This window comes from Notolabrus celidotus, chromosome 15, assembly GCF_009762535.1.
Source record: "Notolabrus celidotus isolate fNotCel1 chromosome 15, fNotCel1.pri, whole genome shotgun sequence".
Classification (NCBI taxonomy): domain Eukaryota; kingdom Metazoa; phylum Chordata; class Actinopteri; order Labriformes; family Labridae; genus Notolabrus; species Notolabrus celidotus.
Window position 1 is genome coordinate 4494182 of NC_048286.1, and position 18953 is coordinate 4513134.

General features: G+C 41.2%; 1 protein-coding gene and 8 non-coding genes across 9 annotated transcripts in view; 7 read left to right on the top strand and 2 right to left on the bottom strand.

The window, feature by feature from the left end:
* The window catches only part of LOC117826857 (contactin-associated protein-like 4), a 176865-nt gene that overhangs the window by 66958 nt on the left and 90954 nt on the right, over window positions 1-18953 (bottom strand). The window contains exons 6-10 of the mRNA XM_034703237.1: window positions 12991-13166; window positions 12675-12821; window positions 10282-10549; window positions 5994-6143; window positions 5501-5675 (exon numbers count right to left, since the gene is read on the bottom strand). Coding sequence (XP_034559128.1) covers window positions 5501-5675; window positions 5994-6143; window positions 10282-10549; window positions 12675-12821; window positions 12991-13166 — 916 coding nt within the window. The remainder of the gene's footprint in view (window positions 1-5500; window positions 5676-5993; window positions 6144-10281; window positions 10550-12674; window positions 12822-12990; window positions 13167-18953) is intronic.
* On the top strand, window positions 7647-7729 carry trnal-uaa. Its single transcript has one exon. It is a non-coding gene; the product is annotated as a tRNA-Leu (tRNA).
* trnal-uaa lies at window positions 8356-8438 on the top strand. Its single transcript has one exon. It is a non-coding gene; the product is annotated as a tRNA-Leu (tRNA).
* Window positions 9065-9147, top strand: trnal-uaa. Its single transcript has one exon. It is a non-coding gene; the product is annotated as a tRNA-Leu (tRNA).
* trnal-uaa lies at window positions 16022-16104 on the top strand. Its single transcript has one exon. It is a non-coding gene; the product is annotated as a tRNA-Leu (tRNA).
* On the bottom strand, window positions 17080-17162 carry trnal-uaa. Its single transcript has one exon. It is a non-coding gene; the product is annotated as a tRNA-Leu (tRNA).
* On the top strand, window positions 17283-17365 carry trnal-uaa. The gene has a single exon. It is a non-coding gene; the product is annotated as a tRNA-Leu (tRNA).
* trnal-uaa lies at window positions 17914-17996 on the top strand. The gene has a single exon. It is a non-coding gene; the product is annotated as a tRNA-Leu (tRNA).
* Window positions 18707-18790, top strand: trnal-caa. Its single transcript has one exon. It is a non-coding gene; the product is annotated as a tRNA-Leu (tRNA).

The window sequence follows — 18953 nt, forward strand, 5'->3', positions numbered from 1 at the left end:
AAAAAGACGTGGATGGGAAAGGAGAAGGACGGAAAGGACAGAGATGGTTAGGAAGATGATACGAGGTAACAAGGACAGCAATAGTAAGGGAATGTTTTAGACACAAAATGGGAACAAGGTGACACACCTCCGACCTATGACATTACCCTGATAGCTCCTGTGCTTCATTAGGTAATTGTTCAAATATATTAGATTGTCCAGTAGTTGAAATACATCCCAGAACTATTGGCTATACATAAAAATGGATGACGCATCTCCTCCAACACTGAAAAATGAAGCCAAAATATAGCTGTGATGGGTGCTGTCATATTGCACTGGTGCACTTTGGAGCCAAGGCATGCAAAGAAGCAATTTGGCTTGTGGAGCCGCAGGATGGGCGCCACGCCCCTTCTGCTAAAGAAAACAAACTTGCTGATAAAAGGTGAGGGATCCTTCACATCCGATTCTTGTGTAAAGGCTGATTTATACTTCTGTGTCCATCCTACGCAGCAGTGGTCAACGCGGATATGAGCACCACATACTTGTGTGTCAATGTGTCCGGGTCGCGCAGCAATACTCTGCCGAAACGCTTGAGGGCAGTGTGGTCTCTCTGATAGCCGGTTGCCTGTTTCCGGCCACCACTACAATCTCTGTTTACTTTTCCACAGAGATTCAGAGCGTGTTCTGTTAATCTACAGCTGATACATGTTGCTGTTTATCATACAGACATGATTACATGAAGAATACAGAGGAGGAGATGAAATACACTGTTGATGTGTGACGATCCCAGAAGTGCTGTAAATGCAGGAAATACAATGCCGTTGAGCGGACCAATCAAAGGGCTTGTGGTCCACGTCAAACCGACGAGTAGTTACATTTTGGAGGAGGTGCTCATCGGCTACTTGACCTACGCAGACCTACGCGGTCGATTCGACACCAAAGTATAATCCAGGCTTGAATTTGAAGCAGACTATCACGAAAGTTACTCACTCTTCTGTCAGTGATTTTAATGTTTTTGCTCTCTGTACCCTCCAAAAACAGTTTTTAAAAACTGCTAGAGTGGTCAATCATGATGTTAGTTCCTTTAGCTTAGCATCAAATAATTAATAAAGACTTGAACCTAATTAAGGGTGATAAGAATGAACTGCATGCTTGAGAATGCTTCATTTGACTTGTATTTTAGTTTTCTAGTTTGGCCCATGCTCCATCTGTTACAATGGAGGAGGCAGGCTTTACAATCTATACTGCATCTGGTCACTAGGGGGAGCTCTAGAAGTTCTTGCTACACCTTTAAGTGAGCGTTTGTGCAAACACGACATGAGAACAGACGCTTTTTCATTAACCAGTAGAGGACGATGATCAATGAGGTGACTGCAATGATAATGACAACGATTAAACATGCTTACACTCCTTAGTTAAAATGTTTTATTATCTAAGCTCACATTGTTCATGCTTTCATGAGACCTGATATTACACAAAGGGTTGAACTTATGAACTAATACTGTAATAGAGAGTCTTGTTGTGGCTCTGAGCTCCACGTTTGTCTTAAACCAGCGTTTGCTCTGGCTTTTAATACTCTGCGCTACAGGCAACAATCATAAAACACACTGCAGATATAATAACCTGCCCTGACGTATGACCGCCCGCCACATCCAAGCTGTGTCACCGAGTCTATTTTCCAGCCGACTTTACAGCACAATATATCCCATGGGCCCGAAATTCAATAAGCAGGATTACAGCGAGAGAGCATATGGTCGATTTTTTTCTCACTCTTTACTGGGAAGAGCTGTTTTTATAGGTTTGTTTCAGCAAGCAGTCAGATCTGTGCAGAAAGTCTACTGAATAAAAATCTGATGAATGCAGAAAACAGGAGACGTTTAATTAAAACCAGTCGAGCAGATTCTTCTTATCTTGCAAATATACTTGGTGTGTTCAATATTTGTGTGTTTTTGATGGTTACAGAAAGTTGTATCCATGGTGCGAGGCGTGTGTGTGTGTGTGTGTGTGTGTGTGTGTGTGTGTGTGTGTGTGTGTGTGTGTGTGTGTGTGTGTGTTGTTCCCTAGAGGAAGGTTTTATAATTGCTGTAATTGTCTCATTAATTGTGCAGCTATTTGGCGTGACACGAAAACGAACAATTTCTTCTACGTGCTCCCGCTTTCTCTCTCTCTCTTTTCTTCTCCATCTTTCTGTCATCTTCTGAGATGCAACTCCACTATTAGATTTCAAGTGACGATAGACGTATACTTTCATAAATCATCTTGTCATCTTAACCTGGAAACTTTTATCTTCAGGTTTGAAATTGCTCTGTCCAATTTCATTTCCCTTCAAGTTTTGATTCTTCTCTTGCATGAATGTTAAGCAAACAGCAGTACCAAAGCAAGTTATCAAGCCTTAATCAGAAATGTATTAAATGTATGTAATATAATTGAAAAATGTCAGCACTCGCAATTATGTTGAAATACTTTTTATGTCAACAATCTGACAGCAGCAAAAAAAAAAAACTAATGCATTTCTTCAGCATCTCACCAAACTGGGTGGGTGTGTCCAATTTATCACAAATGTTGCCAGGTGACACGAAAAATTCCTGTACCAAAATCCTGCAAAATAATACCAAGGCAAACACAAGAATCACAGGAAAAAATAGAAATATATAACTTGTTTAATAAATAAGGAATAATAAAAAATACACAAAAAATAAATAAAACAAAAAAAACCAAATTGAGATAAAATAAAAATATACAAAAATACACAAAAACAAAAATTCAGATAAAATACATTTACACAAAAATATACAAAAACAAAAATGAAGAAAAAATAAAAATACACAAAAAATACATAAAGAATACAAAAAATACAAAAAACACCTTGACAACCTCTCCACTTTGCGATCAGAAAATAGATTACCAAAATACAAAATTCCAAATGTTACAGAAAACAGGAGAAAGAAAACTCCTCATTTAAGCCCCCAGGAGACCCCGTCTGTAGATGATGGGTCCAATGAGCCTCTCTCTGGAGGACTCTACTAACTTGTAAGTATGCAATAAATCTGTGTATTTCTGATTGTATTTTTCATGTGTGTTCGTGTTGTCATTTTAATTTTTTAAAGAGCAGGTAACGTGTGCAGCACTGATGTCAAAGGACAAATTTCCCTACGGGAAAATAAAGGATATTGTATTGTATCGTAACTCGATCACCCCTCCTAGAGTTGGAACAGCTGGGTTTTTTTTGTCACCTGGCAACAATTGTGATAAATTGGACACACCCATCCAGTTGGAGATACGCTGAAGAAAGCCTTGAGCTGAAACGCAATCCGTTCTTTTCTTTTTGCTGCTGTCAGATTGTATATAATTTTACTGTCCACGTTGGGACAGTACAGACTACAGAGTAGTTTTCAAGTAGTTTTGAGAGAGCACACCAACTCTCTATCTTGGTAATGCTTGTAACCTTTCAGCTCTTCTTGCAAAGCATTCATCCTTTCTCCAAACTTTCTTTTCAGTCACCACTTGTTGCCATCCATTGAAGCCAATCTAACTCCATAGATCACAAGCATTTATTAAAGTTCCTATGTGGAGTTTTAAGCAGTTATGAAACAGATTTTAAAAAAAATAGAAATGCCTCGTTATGACCTACAAAAGCAAACCAGACCATCAGCAGAAAGACGGATCATTTCTATTTTCTCATTTTAATGTCAGAGACTGCTGGCAGGAAGTAGCAGCCAACTGCACGCTGCCAAAACAGGCTTTCCACAGCAAAGATGTCCTATGAGTCATACATTTGACTTTTAAAATAAAGCAGGTAAGCAATTAAAAAATCACTACTTGCACATGCACAGGAAAAAATCAGCAAAGAGAAGATGGATACCACTTTGTCCACAGGGGGCGCCAAAATCAACACAAACCAACCTCCTCCTTTATATAATAGATAGTGATGTTTTTTGTAAACCCCCTTTTGTAATTGTATGTCTGCGTCGAGGAGCCAAATAAAGACACACAATCTGAACACTCATCTGTGCAGAGCAGAGTCCAAACAGAAGACACCGAGAGCTATGTGGCAAATATCAGTAAAAATACAATCCTCACGTCTCTACTCAGAGAAAGTTTTGAGATTCAGAGTTTGTTCTGCAGGCTCATTATCTTGTGTGTGAATCTGTTTGTCTCCAGGCTGAGGTCATCTCTTTTTAAACTGCTGCCTGAGCTTCATCTAAAGAACATAACAAAGAAAAATGACGTTTCAAAAAAAACTAAAAGTTGCCTTGTTGGACAAAATAATCAAAGACAGAAAAACACTACAGCTTTAAAACCAGCAAAACACACCTCTGTGTGGCAGACCAACAATAGAGCCATTACTTCCTGTCAAATCACTGTTCAGCATGAGGAACTTTTTATTAAACTCTGCTTAAATGCTGCAGGACAAAGCATTCCTGAAGTTTTCAACATCCAGCGAACGAGCACAAGTTTTCTGCCCAGATATAAGTTCATTCAATCAATCAATCAATCTTTATTTATATAGCACCAAATCACAAAAAACATTATCTGAAGACTCTTTCCAAACACAGCAGGTCTAGACCGGACTCTATGTTCTATTATTAACAAAGACCCAACATCAAGACAGGATAAGATCCAGTCCCATCTTACAGACATGACTCAGTCTGATCTCATCTTAATCCACCATGAGCAGAGCACTTTGCAGCATTTAGCAAGTTACAGTGGCAAGGACAAACTTCCTTTAACAGGCAGAAACCTCCAGCAGGACCAGACTCATGTTAGACACACATCTGCTGAGACCGTGTTGGAGAGAGGGATAGAGGGAGATGAAGAGAGAGAGAGATGATAGTGGTGAGATGGATAGTAGTAGTTGTAGCTGTTGCTGCTGGAGTCCGGCACGTCCACAGCATCAGGCCGTCTATGGCAGCGACTCGCATTTACATTTATACAGCCAATGCCCCTTAGAATCTTGGGAGGTATACTGCAGTCTCCATGAACACATCAACTGAGGAGCTGTCTTTTGAGAAAATGCTTTTCCTTCACTCCTGTGTTTGATAAAAGTGTTACTTTAGCCTGTACTGTCATCGCTTTTGTGATTTATGTCATTTTGGACAACTCTAAGTGGAGAAAGCAACAACCTGTGATTTCTGCACGGTGCTTTTGCAGCCATAAAGTCTCCTAGTCCTGGGTTCAGCTCCTGCTCCTGGTAGGTGATATCCAATGAAGAGCAAGGGATCGAATTGAGTCTATCATCATACAATCATTATGTCAGGGTTTGGTGGTACAGCAGTATTTACTCACACCTTCTCACAGAGTACCTCCTGAAAGCTTTGAGACACTGGATCAACCAGAGAGTGGAGTTTCATTTGACAGTGCTATAAAATGTCTCCACTGACACCGGTCAGCCTGTCTGTGTCTAAAGTAAACCAAAGGATCCTGATTTATTGACACTCCACAAAGTTCACTGTGGGTGATAAAGCTCTATCTGTTCAGAGTGTTACTTTATTGTAACAATGCATCCTAAAGAGAGACTAACCTGTCGAAGATTCCACACATGTCAATCTGCAGGTTGCTGTAGACCCCCAACTGCTTCTGCTGCACCAGGATCAGGTCCACGGTCTGGCTGTCCAGAGTTAAGAGACGCATGCAGCCCTGGAAAACGTTAAAGGGGTTTCTGCATTGATGAGTGTCATCATCTTCAGAAGGACACCCTGGAAGAAGAATTAAGAGAAGTCCATAAGAGAGAGAGAGGTGTTACTGTAAATATAAAACACGTTTCTAATGATGAGCTGACTGAAAACGAAAGATATGAGAAGTCTGTCCGAGACAGGAAGGTGACAACTGGTGGATAAGAAGTCTAATGTCACCAGCGGCTGGAAAATTAAATTGTGTGTAATGTTAGAGATTGACTGCATGAAAATTATTTCATTCAACTCCTTTTAGATCTGAAGTCTGAAGTTCGCCTGCTGCCTGGGGCTTGACAGGGTTTAATTTTGAATGAAAATAAAGAGGACCTGTCGTCGTCTTACCACCAAAGAAGACGTGACTTTCTGCAGTGACGGGGAACGAGGGGCTGGCCTGAGCGCTGCCCCCCTCGTCTTTATCCACAGTGATGCTCAGACGGCCTCGTCTTGAGCTGAGCTCCACTGAATGCCACTGACCGTCATTCAGAGCAGAACCTGCGAAACAAAAACATCATTAACACACACACACACACACTGCTGAATTTATTCCCCCGCTGTTTGCTCACGGCTGCACATCGAGCCGTTAAGACCTGCAGCAGATTTTGGCAGCGCCAGAACTCTTTTCAGGGCTGAGGCCAAGCACGAGCACTCATGTGGTGATGCACAAATTAAATGTCCTATCACAGCACAACATGCTGCACATGCATCAAACTGCTAGAGAATATTTCCCTCACACTTTCAGAATTTTATCAGTCGAAATTAAAACCCTGCAGCTGAAATGTGTCAAGATCGCCTGCTGGGTGAGAAGAAGAGATACAAATAGATTGCACAAGCCGTCAGGAGTAGAGGAGTGCAGCTAACACAGCCGTCTTCTTTACTTCCGTATCATCTGTTTGTTTGATTGACCTGCAACAAGTGCCAGCCGGGCTGCACCTGCTGCGTCAATCTGTGTGTTCTTAGGTGTCGAGGGAATAAATCGATATCTCATTATCTCCTCCATTTTTCTTGCTGACTACTTTGCACTGTGCAATCGTCTGCACAGCGTGCTGCACAGAGTGATGACGGTGTGTGACCACATACTCGGGTGTAAATACACCATCAGTGACGGACTCAGGCTGTCTGAAAGACGGGGATGAGAAAGTGAAAAGGGCACCGGTTACACGCAGAGACGTCTTTGTGTGCAGAAAGTTTTGATGCATTTAAAGTGAAACAGCTCAAATCTGAGAGGAATGAGACGAACTGACTTTAAAGTGTGACTCATGTGAAATATTACTGCATGACTCTTTAACAAGACATGCAGAGGACACACTCTGAATTTGGTAAGAGTGATGCTTCAGAAGGAGCTTTGTTTTTTACCCAATAGAAGAACAAGAGAGGCTGAAGTGTAATGCATTTGAATAAGTATACACTCTCACACACGGTACAGTAGCTAGCATGCAAGGCTAACTAACTCACCAACACTATGGCTGTTTTTCGAAACGGCCTGCTACATACTACCTACAAATGCAGTAGGCATTAGGGACTGCATACTACATACTGTGTTTGAATTCAGTCTGCAGTATGACTGTTCCATTCGATCTGTTATGCAGTACGCTGAGCCAGATGTCACTGAATTTCCAGTTTCGGAAGTTATACTACGGCCAAGCTGATAGAGAAACTGCTTCTTTAACATCACTTATGATTTAAAAAGTTAAGAAGTGGTTTATTTGGAATTTAATAATTTTCACAACACCTAAAAACTGAGTGCTTCCCTTCATATATGGAAAAAAGAAGTGTAATGCTAGCGCTGTGCATTATAGGAAACAGAACGTGAGGGAGACTGGTCCGCTGCATACTGAGAAATTTTGCTGAATCAGTAGACATCTGGGGAGTTTTGTCTTACTGCTAGTATAGTAGGCAGTTTTGAAAACTGCCAACCTTTTGTAGGATTGAAGGTTTTGTTACAAGTTAAAGGTTTTGATTTTCCTTTTGTTTCTGCAAAAACTGGTCACTATTGAAACCAGGATGGCCGAGTGGTTAAGGTGTTGGACTTAAGATCCAATGGGCATCAGCCCTCGTGGGTTCGAACCCCACTCCTGGTACTTTAATGAGGACGAATGATGATTATATTCAGCTAGAACCTTACTATCACTGGAACAATGTGATTGTGACGGTGAGAGACGGCAGTATTGTGGTTGATAACTTGTCAAAGAAGACAAGGCAATGAATATTCAGTGACATGACAAAGACAAAGGCGGTTTTCGAAACGGCCTGCAAAGTACTACCTATGAATGTACTGTAGTAGGTAGGTGGTACTGTCTACTACATACCGCGTTTGAATTTAGTCTGTAGTATGACTGTTGTGTTGGATCTGGTCTGCAGTATGCTGAGCCAGACGTCACTGAATTTCCAGTTTCAGAAAGCGGAAATAAACAACAGCCGAGCTGATAGAAAAACTGCTTCTTTAGCATCACTTGTGAGTTAAAAAATTAAGAAGTGGTTTATATGGAATTTAATAATTTTCACAGCACCTAAAAACTGAGTTCTGCAAATTTTGTTTTTGTTCACATACTACTTACTACATTCTGATTTTTGGCCAAATCAATACGTACTGCTAGTATAGAAGGGGGTTTTGAAAACTGCCTACCTTTTGTAGGATTAGAGGTTGTGTTACAAGTTAAAGGTTTTGATTTTCCTTTTGTCTCTGCAAAAACTGGTCACTATTGAAACCAGGATGGCCGAGTGGTTAAGGCGTTGGACTTAAGATCCAATGGGCAACAGCCCTCGTGGGTTCGAACCCCACTCCTGGTACTTTAATGAGGACAAATGATGATTATATTCAGCTAGAACCTTACTATCACCGGAACAATGTGATTGTGATGGTGAGAGACGGCAGTATTGTGGTTGATAACTTGTCAAAGAAGACAAGGCAATGAATATTCAGTGACATGACAAAGACAAAGGCTGTTTTCGAAACGGCCTGCAAAGTACTACCTATGAATGTACTGTAGTAGGTAGGCGATACTGTCTACTACATACTGCGTTTGAATTTAGTCTGTAGTATGACTGTTGTGTTGGATCTGGTCTGCAGTATGCTGAGCCAGACGTCACTGAATTTCCAGTTTCAGAAAGCGGAAATAAACAACAGCCGAGCTGATAGAAAAACTGCTTCTTTAGCATCACTTGTGAGTAAAAAAATTGAGAAGTGGTTTATATGGAATTTAATAATTTTCACAGCACCTAAAAACTGAGTTCTGCAAATTTTGTTTTTGTTCACATACTACTTACTACATTCTGATTTTTGGCCAAATCAATACGTACTGCTAGTATAGAAGGGGGTTTTGAAAACTGCCTACCTTTTGTAAGATTAGAGGTTTTGCTACAAGTTAAAGGTTTTGATTTTCCTTTTGTTTCTACAAAAACTGGTGGTTACTGTAACCAGGATGGCCGAGTGGTTAAGGCGTTGGACTTAAGATCCAATGGGCATCAGCCCTCGTGGGTTCAAACCCCACTCCTGGTAATGTGATGATTACAAACAGTAACTGTCATTAAATATTATGGTAGGCTATTTCAGCTAGAATCTACCTATCACTGGAACAATCTGGTGGTGAGTGAGACGACAGTATTGTGGTTGATAATTGTAGTATCAAAGATGACAAGGCAATGACAATGAAGTGACAAAGACTGATTAAAAGGTAGAGGGTAACATGTTTAAACCTTAAGGAGCAAACCTTTAACTTTAGAAAGGTCTCACTTTCATTCATCAGAGTCCAGCTACACTTTCTACCTCAGTTTCTAAATCTAGCTACAGGTCAAAGTCTCCTCTCTGTTATGTATTCTTTATTTCAACTTCTAACTTTATAGCTCAGTTAAGTGTATTCTTCTCCGTTATCACAAGCAAGCGTTTACTTCCTGGTAAAAATGCAAGCAGGATTAAAAAGTGAGATATAGATTATAAAAGTTTATAGAAAGACTAAAAATTGACACTATCACAGCTCTGCAGCCTTACTTTTTGTTAGCATGTAGCATGGTATTTTATTGGTGTCTGTCTGAGTATGCATGACTGTAAAATCAGCTTTGTATTTATGCATTATATAAACCTACAATGAGCAGAAATAGTAAATATTTGGCAACATTTAGAGGTCAGATTCTAGATTGAAACACTCCCTTGTTCACTCCTCCCATCGGTGAAACGGCGGCGTCCTTCGAGGACAAGAAGCTCCAGTGATGCATGATAAATATGATCCTACGTTAGTCAAGTTTTTACCATTGAAAAACATCAATACAATTTATTTCGCGCATATCAACCACTCTTTTCTTCTTTTTCTCCCAATCGTTGCATTTTGCGTGACCACTCACTAAATACAAAAAGGACTGAGGCTGTAACAAGTTTGTCCGCTCTGTGCAGCTGTAGCAACATGGCGGTTCAAGATGGCGCCTGTGTGTATTTGTAGACATAAAAAGCTCATTCTAAGCTGACAAAATCAACAAAAATATATTTTATATTTAGGTGATTATACACTCATTTAAACTCATAAATATCATACTCCATTTCTACAAAGTCTGTTCTGCTAAATGTCGCAAAATACTGCAGACTGCATCTTTAGTACTTTTTTCAAACTTCTAACTGAAAGAGCCGGGTATAAAAACCAACCTGCACTGAGCTCCAGCAGCGCCCTGCCAGCTTTATGGATCTGCAGCCGAAGTCTGGCCTCACTCAGGTACATCCAGACCACGCCCCCTTCTTGGACGAGGTCAAAGGTGAGCAGAAGCCCTGCCTTGTTCCATGTCCTGAACTGAAACCCTATAGACACGCCCCCTGAGGAGGATGTTGTCGCTGTCGGCAGCTGGAGGAAGCTCCCGGGGCCGGGGAAAGTCACGGCAACAGAAACTGGCTCAGCACAAGAAAAGGTCACATTGCCCTGAGAGAGAAACCGGGAGGAAGAAGAGGGGACAGGGAAAAAAAACTGATTACTTGAGAGATAAAACAACATCAAACATGAATATTAATCAGCTGCAGAGGGCGGGCCGATGTGACCTCATGTCACAATGATCTCATCAGTAAGTCTCCTTAAGGAGGACATGATTCAGGACTTCCATAATGATAAGAGCAAAGCTTGGAATAAGATTAGGAAGGCAAACTTAAAACATACCAAAGTCACCTCGCCTGGAGGTAAAGGCGATAAGAAATAAAGGAGAGCAAACAGTAAGGCATTCCTACAATATCTGGACATCTCTGTTACAGTCCATTGTTCTGAGTGGTGGTAATGGCACCAGGTCCATTGCAAAGGCTGCAGCAGTAATAAATTACAGTCCCTGCTCTCTGCAGGGAATATCAGTCTGCTATCTTTATAATGCTCAGGAAACACAGACGACATCTAAAAGCCCTTTGTGGTGCAGTTAAAGTGATGCTCTATAACTCACGTTGGAGTGGGCTGTGTGAGAGCACAACACACATTGCAATGTAACCTTAAAAACCCTCAAAAGTCTACAACACGACAAACCAGCACTTCAACATGCACATCCTTATTTCCTTTGTATTAATGGCCCTTTGCAGAGCACCATTTAGTCTCCGTATTAAATTGGACCATAACTTTGTGGCTAGTACCGTAAGAGCCAAATCATAAAATTGCCTCTATTAGATCTTCAGCCGTGCATGTGAAATCTCTGAACCTCTTTACAAAGAATTCATGTTCTTTTCTGCTGCCTGGCTCAGTACTGTAATGAGAGAACATTTATTAGTCCCAGCAGAAACGCTTCACAGACTCTCCCTGATGAGCTTGCTCTGCTCATCTTGAACGCAGAAACATCTGAAGGTCTTAATAGCCAAGATGAGAAGGCATTAGTAAGAGTCTAACCAGCGTCAACACTCCTTTGTTCGGGCTTCATTTAACAGCAGCAGCACCATCAACCAGCAACTACAGTGCTTGAATAGTAAAGCCAATATTTCACCTCTTAAATTGAATCCCGCAGGGGAAACATGAATCTAAAACACATACAGGGGGACTGCACTCACTCCACTGTGATCAATAATGAACAACAAGAAGAAGAATCAAGCTATCCCTTCACTTAAAACGAAATAAAACATCTCTACGGTATCTGCACACTGCTCTGTCGTTCTGTATGCACTGTGTTGCATAATTCCTCAGCGTTCAAAAAAACAGGTCACAAAAACACCAAGCGGAATATTTGATCAGCGTGTAAATGTCCAAAAGGAATTTAAAGGAGGGTCACATACAGAGGCAGTTTAAGCAGCTCTTGTCCTCTATTTGATGCTCTAGATAAAAAGCCACCAGCGCACTAACAGAGAAAGAGAAGCAAACTCAGAGCTGCTGTTGTCTACATGGACAAAGTAGACTGTGCATCACTTTAAAGATCACAGTACTGGCTTCTAATATTACTACTCCTGACTTTCCATTTCCACACAATATTGACCTTCAGACTGTCCACCTCTGTAAACAAGATTATTTGAAGCCAAGTGCCTTTATTTGGTATAATCTAACCTCATGAAGTCAAATAAAACTCTAAAAACCTACAGTTTACTTTCAATCAGATTCAGCCAAATATGACAATGACAAGCTTTTTAAGTAGGACAGCTGTTTAAATCTCACTAATAGCCCATTGTATATGTGTTTTTATCTTATTAATCGTTCATCCACATTGATTGATCAAGGCTCATGGTCTGTTCCACAGCCGCTGTACACTCAGCACCCCAGGAGCTGCCTGCTGCTGACAGACAGCTGCAGTCCAGATGTAAACAGAGACTCCCCATTTTTCCAGAAAGGGATTCTGAATGTTTGTTTACATATTCAGACAATTTTAGTTTTCTTATTGCAGTTATAACAAAACAAAAGAAAAGGGTAGTAGAAAGCTTTCAGGCCCATTAATCTCTAAGTAATATCTTATCTTTATCTTATTAGGGGCCCCCCCTCCCCACTTGGGCCCTAGGTAGTCAGTCCCACTTTCCCCCCCATTACAACGCCCCTGCTTTTTGGTTAATATGTTGCTACTGTATTGATTGCTGAAACTTTACAGTAGTTAACTTACCGTGACAGTAACTTGGTGGTCTTTGTGTTTCACCAGCTCTATCAGGTTCAGGCTGTTGTGCTGCAGGTTCTCCAGACAGCCGTGGAAGTTCTTCTTGGAGGCGATTGATTTCTGAGCACCAAGGCTCTGGACTGCTCCTACACTCAACTGTAGTGGGACGAAAACACACATGCACTTTCAATAATTCAAACAGAACCTGTACTTCTTTTGGGCCTCTTGTGATTGAGAACATTGAGGGGCTTTCCAGTTTTGTGAATCCTAGAAACATGTCTGAAGTGTGTGCATGTTTACTGTTTTTTCTTGTGTACATTCTTACCTTCTTGATGTCCCAGTGGCTGAACTCTGCAGAGAGTTGAACCCTCTCCATGTGTTTGTCCACTGTGAGGTTAAGGTGAGAGCTGCGCCGCTCAAACGCCAAGTGGTGCCAATGCTGATCGTCCAACAAGCTGCCGAGGGAAGCGAGACGCCGGGGCTCAGATGGCGAAGTCCTACCTGGAAGAGAAGAAGAGAAGAAGTGAAAAAGAAGGATATAAAAAGTGTTTAAATATTGTGAACACCAGGCCAACACATGATCCCTCATTTTGATGAATATCTTAATTTCCGCAGTACGTCCCACAAAGAGGCCAGCGCCGTTTCATTGCATTAGAGGATATGAAAGATCTGGATGCTGAGAACTGGAACCAAATACGTGATAATCTCTAAAACTGCAGAGGAAACATTGTGAGACATCATTAATGATAGATGAGCTCCAGACGGTCCAAATTAGTCCATGCACTTCTGCATCACTCAGAGGACTGTGGAAGAAACTTTGTAAATTCTGCTCAGAGGGAGAGAGAGAGAGAGAGAGAGAGACAGCGCTGAATACAGTCAGTCACATATTCTATAGAGAGAGGTTCAAAGAGAGACAGAGACCCATGTTCACCCGATATTTGATGAAACATTTGACTGTTTCTTAACGAAGAAAAAACAAGCGGACACAAGAATTGAAGCCAATGCTGAAGTGTTAAAAACTGCAGTTCTTTGAGTGTCCACTTGAGGCTGGCTCCGGAAACCACATACACACCCATTCTAAGAAGACGATCTTTACAGCAGAAATAAACATGTTTACAGCCTGGAACAAAAAAATATTTCAGTCTGAATAGCTAATTTTTCTATCGGCACACTGCAGGGGATGACTTTTTTCTCACAAGAGGCACAGCTGACTTGATGGACTGGTGGGCACACTGTAGCTGTTAGCAAAGAGGCTAAAGGTCCGCCTCTTTACCTCACACTAGCTCGACAGACGTTAAGTTGAGTTCAGCATTTCCAGTATGGCACCTGCCAACGATAGGCTTCAGAAACAGATGGATGAGGTCACAGATACTACATCCATTTGTTATACAGTCTATGGTCAAAACAGCTTCATCCAAAGAGAGAGAGAGTTCAGACTCAGCCTCAGCAAGAAAAGAGAAGTGCGTCTTGTCAACACATTTTTGGTGATGATTTATTTGATTACAGTCTGAGCGAGACAGTTAAATCAATGTGAGGAGAATGATGGCAACACTTGATAACAAATAAAATGTTGAAGGGGGTGGAGAGGACAGAAAGTGGACCTTTATGGTGATTTGATTACAAGCAATACGACTGAAAAGAGAGAGGTGGAATCAATAGACAAGGTCTGAGGGGCAAAGTAGTAGAGAATGAATTGATATGAATGTTTAGAGCTCTCGTTCTCCTTTATCTCTGTGTTTGAGCTCTACCTGTCTCTGGAGTTTAGGTTTAGTACTCCTAAAGTCCTCAAGGAGAGATAATAAATGAATGTGTTGTGTATTATTTTGGAATGATTGAACATAATGTTTCAGATAGGGCGGTCAGTCGTTTCATTTTTTTGGACCGCATTGGAAAATATCGGTTTGGACTGCAACAGTGTGTAAGGCCCGCTGTCAATGAGTCCTTGAGCCAGACTGTGATATGAATTGTGATTGGGGTGGGTCACTACAAATCAATAGGTTACTTCCTGAGGGGACCATGAATGTGCAGAGAAAATATTAACAAGCTCAGGGTCAGCAGATTTGAAAAATTTAAACATCAGGGTGATGGCGGTACAGAGGACAGGTCGAGGGGTCTCAGAAATCGAAACATTTTTCATCTTTGGAGCGTGTGTGTGCACATTAAAGTCCAATGTGGTAATATATCTATATATATGATCATCACTGAAGTATGAGAGCTCTAGAAAAGTCAAGGAAGTGAGTAACTGTGCAAGAAAGGTAGCAGCTGAAGAAGACCAGCACGCTCAGCAGAGTCTTCAAAGAATGAAGTAAACTTCTAACGACTCCAGGGGTCTCTATTAGACTCAAGGAGAGTCAGTTCTGCAGCTTCTGCTGAACTCTTTCATGTTCTTAAACCTCTTTTACTCTCACTTTTTCACTGTGACTCTGAATCTGATATCACAAGAAGACAATGAGGAGCCCTTATCAGAGACTGCTTCATCTGTAATCAGCTCCAAACATCGTTTTCAATAAGAAACGGTCTTTGGGATATCAGTTATCTTTACACACAGTGTAGGTTGTTTAGATTAATCGAGTTGTTTTTTGGTAAGGTTTGTATCTTTTAAGAAATGACTGACTGTGACGACAAGCTTAATAAAGGTGTCTGCATGTTACACTGTCTGCTGTGAACATGGAGGCTCTTTTTCTCTGGATATTCTATCCAGTAACAGAAGATGATTGTTCAACATGAGTCTGGTTCTGCTCAAGGCTTGGTCCAAGTCCATCAATTAATCCTCAGCCAAATCACAACAAATGTTATCTGAAGACTCTTTCCAAACAGAGCAGATCTCATCTTAATCCACCATGAGCAGAGCAGCATTTAGCAATTTACAGTGGCAAGGACAAACTTCCTTTAACAGGCAGAAACCTCCAGCAGGACCAGACTCATATTAGACCACACATCTGCTGAGACCGAGTTGGAGAGAGGGATAGAGGGAGATGAAGAGAGAGAGAGATGATAGTGATGAGATGGATAGTAGTAGTTGTAGCCGCTGGGGTCTGGCACATCCACGGCAGCAGAGATCCAGAGGAACTTACGAGACAAGGGTGCTCAGGGACTCCAGAAAGGTCTATGGTTAGTAACTTTAACGGGACAGGGAGAGTTAAAGTAAGTGACAGGCAGAGAGAGGAGAGAGAGGGGATCCCAGTGTGTAAAGGAAATAATAAAAAGTTCAGTGTAGACCTGTTCTTTATGTAAAGTGTCTTAAGATAATGATTGACAATGATTTGACAATACAAATAACATTTGACTGGTCGATTGACTGAGAGGACCTTTGTTGAGCATGAAGTTTCAATGTCCTTTTTATACTCCTGACCATCACCAGGATGGCCGAGTGGTTAAGGCGTTGGACTTAAGTTCCAATGGGCAACAGCCCTCGTGGGTTCAAACCCCACTCCTGGTAGACTGACTTGACAACTGAACTTCTTTACTTTGGTAGTGACACCTGACTGAAAGTCTCAAAACATGGCTCTTCCCGATGATTTACCCTGCCTGACTTTAGATGTATATGTCAGTTCTCCTGAATGTATAGCATGCAAGAAATGTAGTTGGCAAACTGCACAGTGAAAGTAGAGCCATGAGCCAATTCCTTAACTCCAGGGCGTTTTCTTCATGTCAGACCCCATCTGACAACACCATGGCGTGAAGTCATATCCAATACTCAACTTCCATATATGGGAGTTATCAAAGAAAACTTTATCGACATTTGTCAAAGACATATTTAAAACATAAAGTGTGAGCTCATAAAATGTAAGCTTTGGCCGTGCTCTTACAATGTGAGTTCACGTTCCACTGCAACATCTCTACAGTCATACAGTCCATGCCTGGCCTTTCAGCTAATATCTTCACACAGGTCCTGACAAGCTTTAGAGTAGAGTTTGTACTTCTTTCTTTAATCTATTTGTTAAATGTTTATGAGGTAAAATTCCTCACAAGAGGACTAGAATGATTCATGAGCCATTGAAGATACAGAACACTACCGTAAAACGGAGAGGGGCACAGTTTTTTGACAGAAAGAGGCTGCAGAGTGGTTTTAGTCCACAGAGGTGGCAGCGTGTAGTTAATGTATTAAACCTCACGGAGCTTCAGCATACTTAAGGGTTGTGCTGGAACTCCTCAAGCTAAGAACAACAGCCTGGAGTTAAGTTATTGGCTCACAGCTCTTCTTTCTCTGTGCAAGAGTTTACAATCTGCCAACCCAAAGTTCTGACACACCATAAATTCAGCTCCATGATCAGGCATCACATTCACACAGTGTAGACTCAGCTTAGGTTCAAAATCATACTGGTTGGTTCATTTTATGAGATTCTGTGTGATGTCACCTTCCACCTATCAGCATGCACCTGCTAAATAAGCTACCTGACTTGTTAACTCAGTCTACCAGGAGTGGGGTTTGAACCCACGAGGGCTTTTGCCCATTGGATCTTAAGTCCAACGCCTTAACCACTCGGCCATCCTGGTTGAAAAAATAACAGAAGTGTTAATCAAGATAAAACCTAACTTCTCAAGCTGCCTCAGCATACTTTGGGACTGTATTGGAACTCTTCAAGCTAAAATGACACAACCCAACAGTCACAAGCCACCAGGATGGCCGAGTGGTTAAGGCGTTGGACTTAAGATCCAATGGGCAAATGCCCTCGTGGGTTCAAACCCCACTCCTGGTAGTTTAATGCTGACCAGTACTGATAAAAGCTGAGGCAACAAAGAAAACCAGGACTAAAAGCTTTGTGGTCCTGAATACATATTTGTCAGTACCTGATTGGAGTTGTGTTAAATCACATGATGTAATTTGGCTAATAGCTTTCAGTGAGTCGGCAACAGGCATCCTTGCTGTGTGTGCATCAAAAGCTCATGGTACACCTCCATGGCCAACAGTGCTAATCTTGAAACCAGAATGAATCTTGTGCAGGCATGAGCAAAATATCTGATTGACTTTTGCCTCTTTACTTGACAAGAAAGTTTAAGAGAGACAGGATTTATGTAGAGAGACTTAGGAATGGCAAGCACCAAATACCGTCAGGACTATTGATCAATTGGTCCAAAGAGAACATTGAGCTGGAAATATTGTGTATATCTTTCAGTTTTTGGTCGTGCAAAGAGATATAACATATAGAAGCAACAAAACTGTGTCTGACAAGATACCAATGAAAAATGTGTCAACAAAAATACTGGAGATTAATAGTTTTGATTGACAACATACTTCGAGAAAGTCACCAGGATGGCCGAGTGGTTAAGGTGTTGGACTTAAGATCCAATGGGCATTAGCCCTCGTGGGTTCGAACCCCACTCCTGGTAGTTTCATGCTCATTAGTAATGATAAAAGGAAAGGCAACAGAGATCCTGAGCACTCCTTTGTCAGTACCTGATAGCTGTTGTGTTAAATGACATGGTGCAATTCAGCTAATAGGTTACTGTGAGTTGTTAACAGACATCATTACTTTGTGTGTGTGTCAAAAGCTTGCCTCTGTGAGTGCTTATCTTGAAACTGGAATAGATCTATGTACAGGCATGAGTGAAATATCTGATGGACTTTCGCCCCTTTACTTAAGAGCATAGTTGAAGAGGGACAGGATTTATATGGTTGCTGCAATTCAGCTAATAGCCTACTGTGAGTTGGAAACAGTCATCCTTACTATGCTCATCTTCATGAGTGCTAATCTTGAAACTGGATTAAATCTTGTAATGTATAAACATGGGCGAAATATCTGATGGACTTTTGTCCCTTTAGACAGTTCAAAAGAGAGGAATTATGTAGAGAAAGTTAGGAATGGCATGCACTGAATACTGTCAGGACCATTGATCAATGTGTCCAAAGAGTGCAGCATTAAGCGCTAAAACAGTGAGCTTGAACTGTATATACTATAGTTTTTGGTCGTGCAAAGAGTTATTAAATATAGTAACAACAAAAATGTGTCTGACTAGATGCCACTGAACAATTTGCTAATAAAAATACTGGAGATGATGACTATTTTTACTTTGAATTGACAAAACATTGAGCAAAAGTCACCAGGATGGCCGAGTGGTTAAGGTGTTGGACTCAAGATCCAATGGGCAACAGTCCTTGTGGGTCTCGAACCCCACTCCTGGTAGTTTCATGCTGACTAGTGATGCTAAATTCTTTGTCAGTACCTGATTGGACTTGTTTTAAATGACATTAGAGTTAGGAATGGCATGCACCAAATATGGTCAGAAATATTTATCAGTTGGTCCAAGGAGTGCACTAAAACAGTGCGCTTGAAATGTATATTTTAT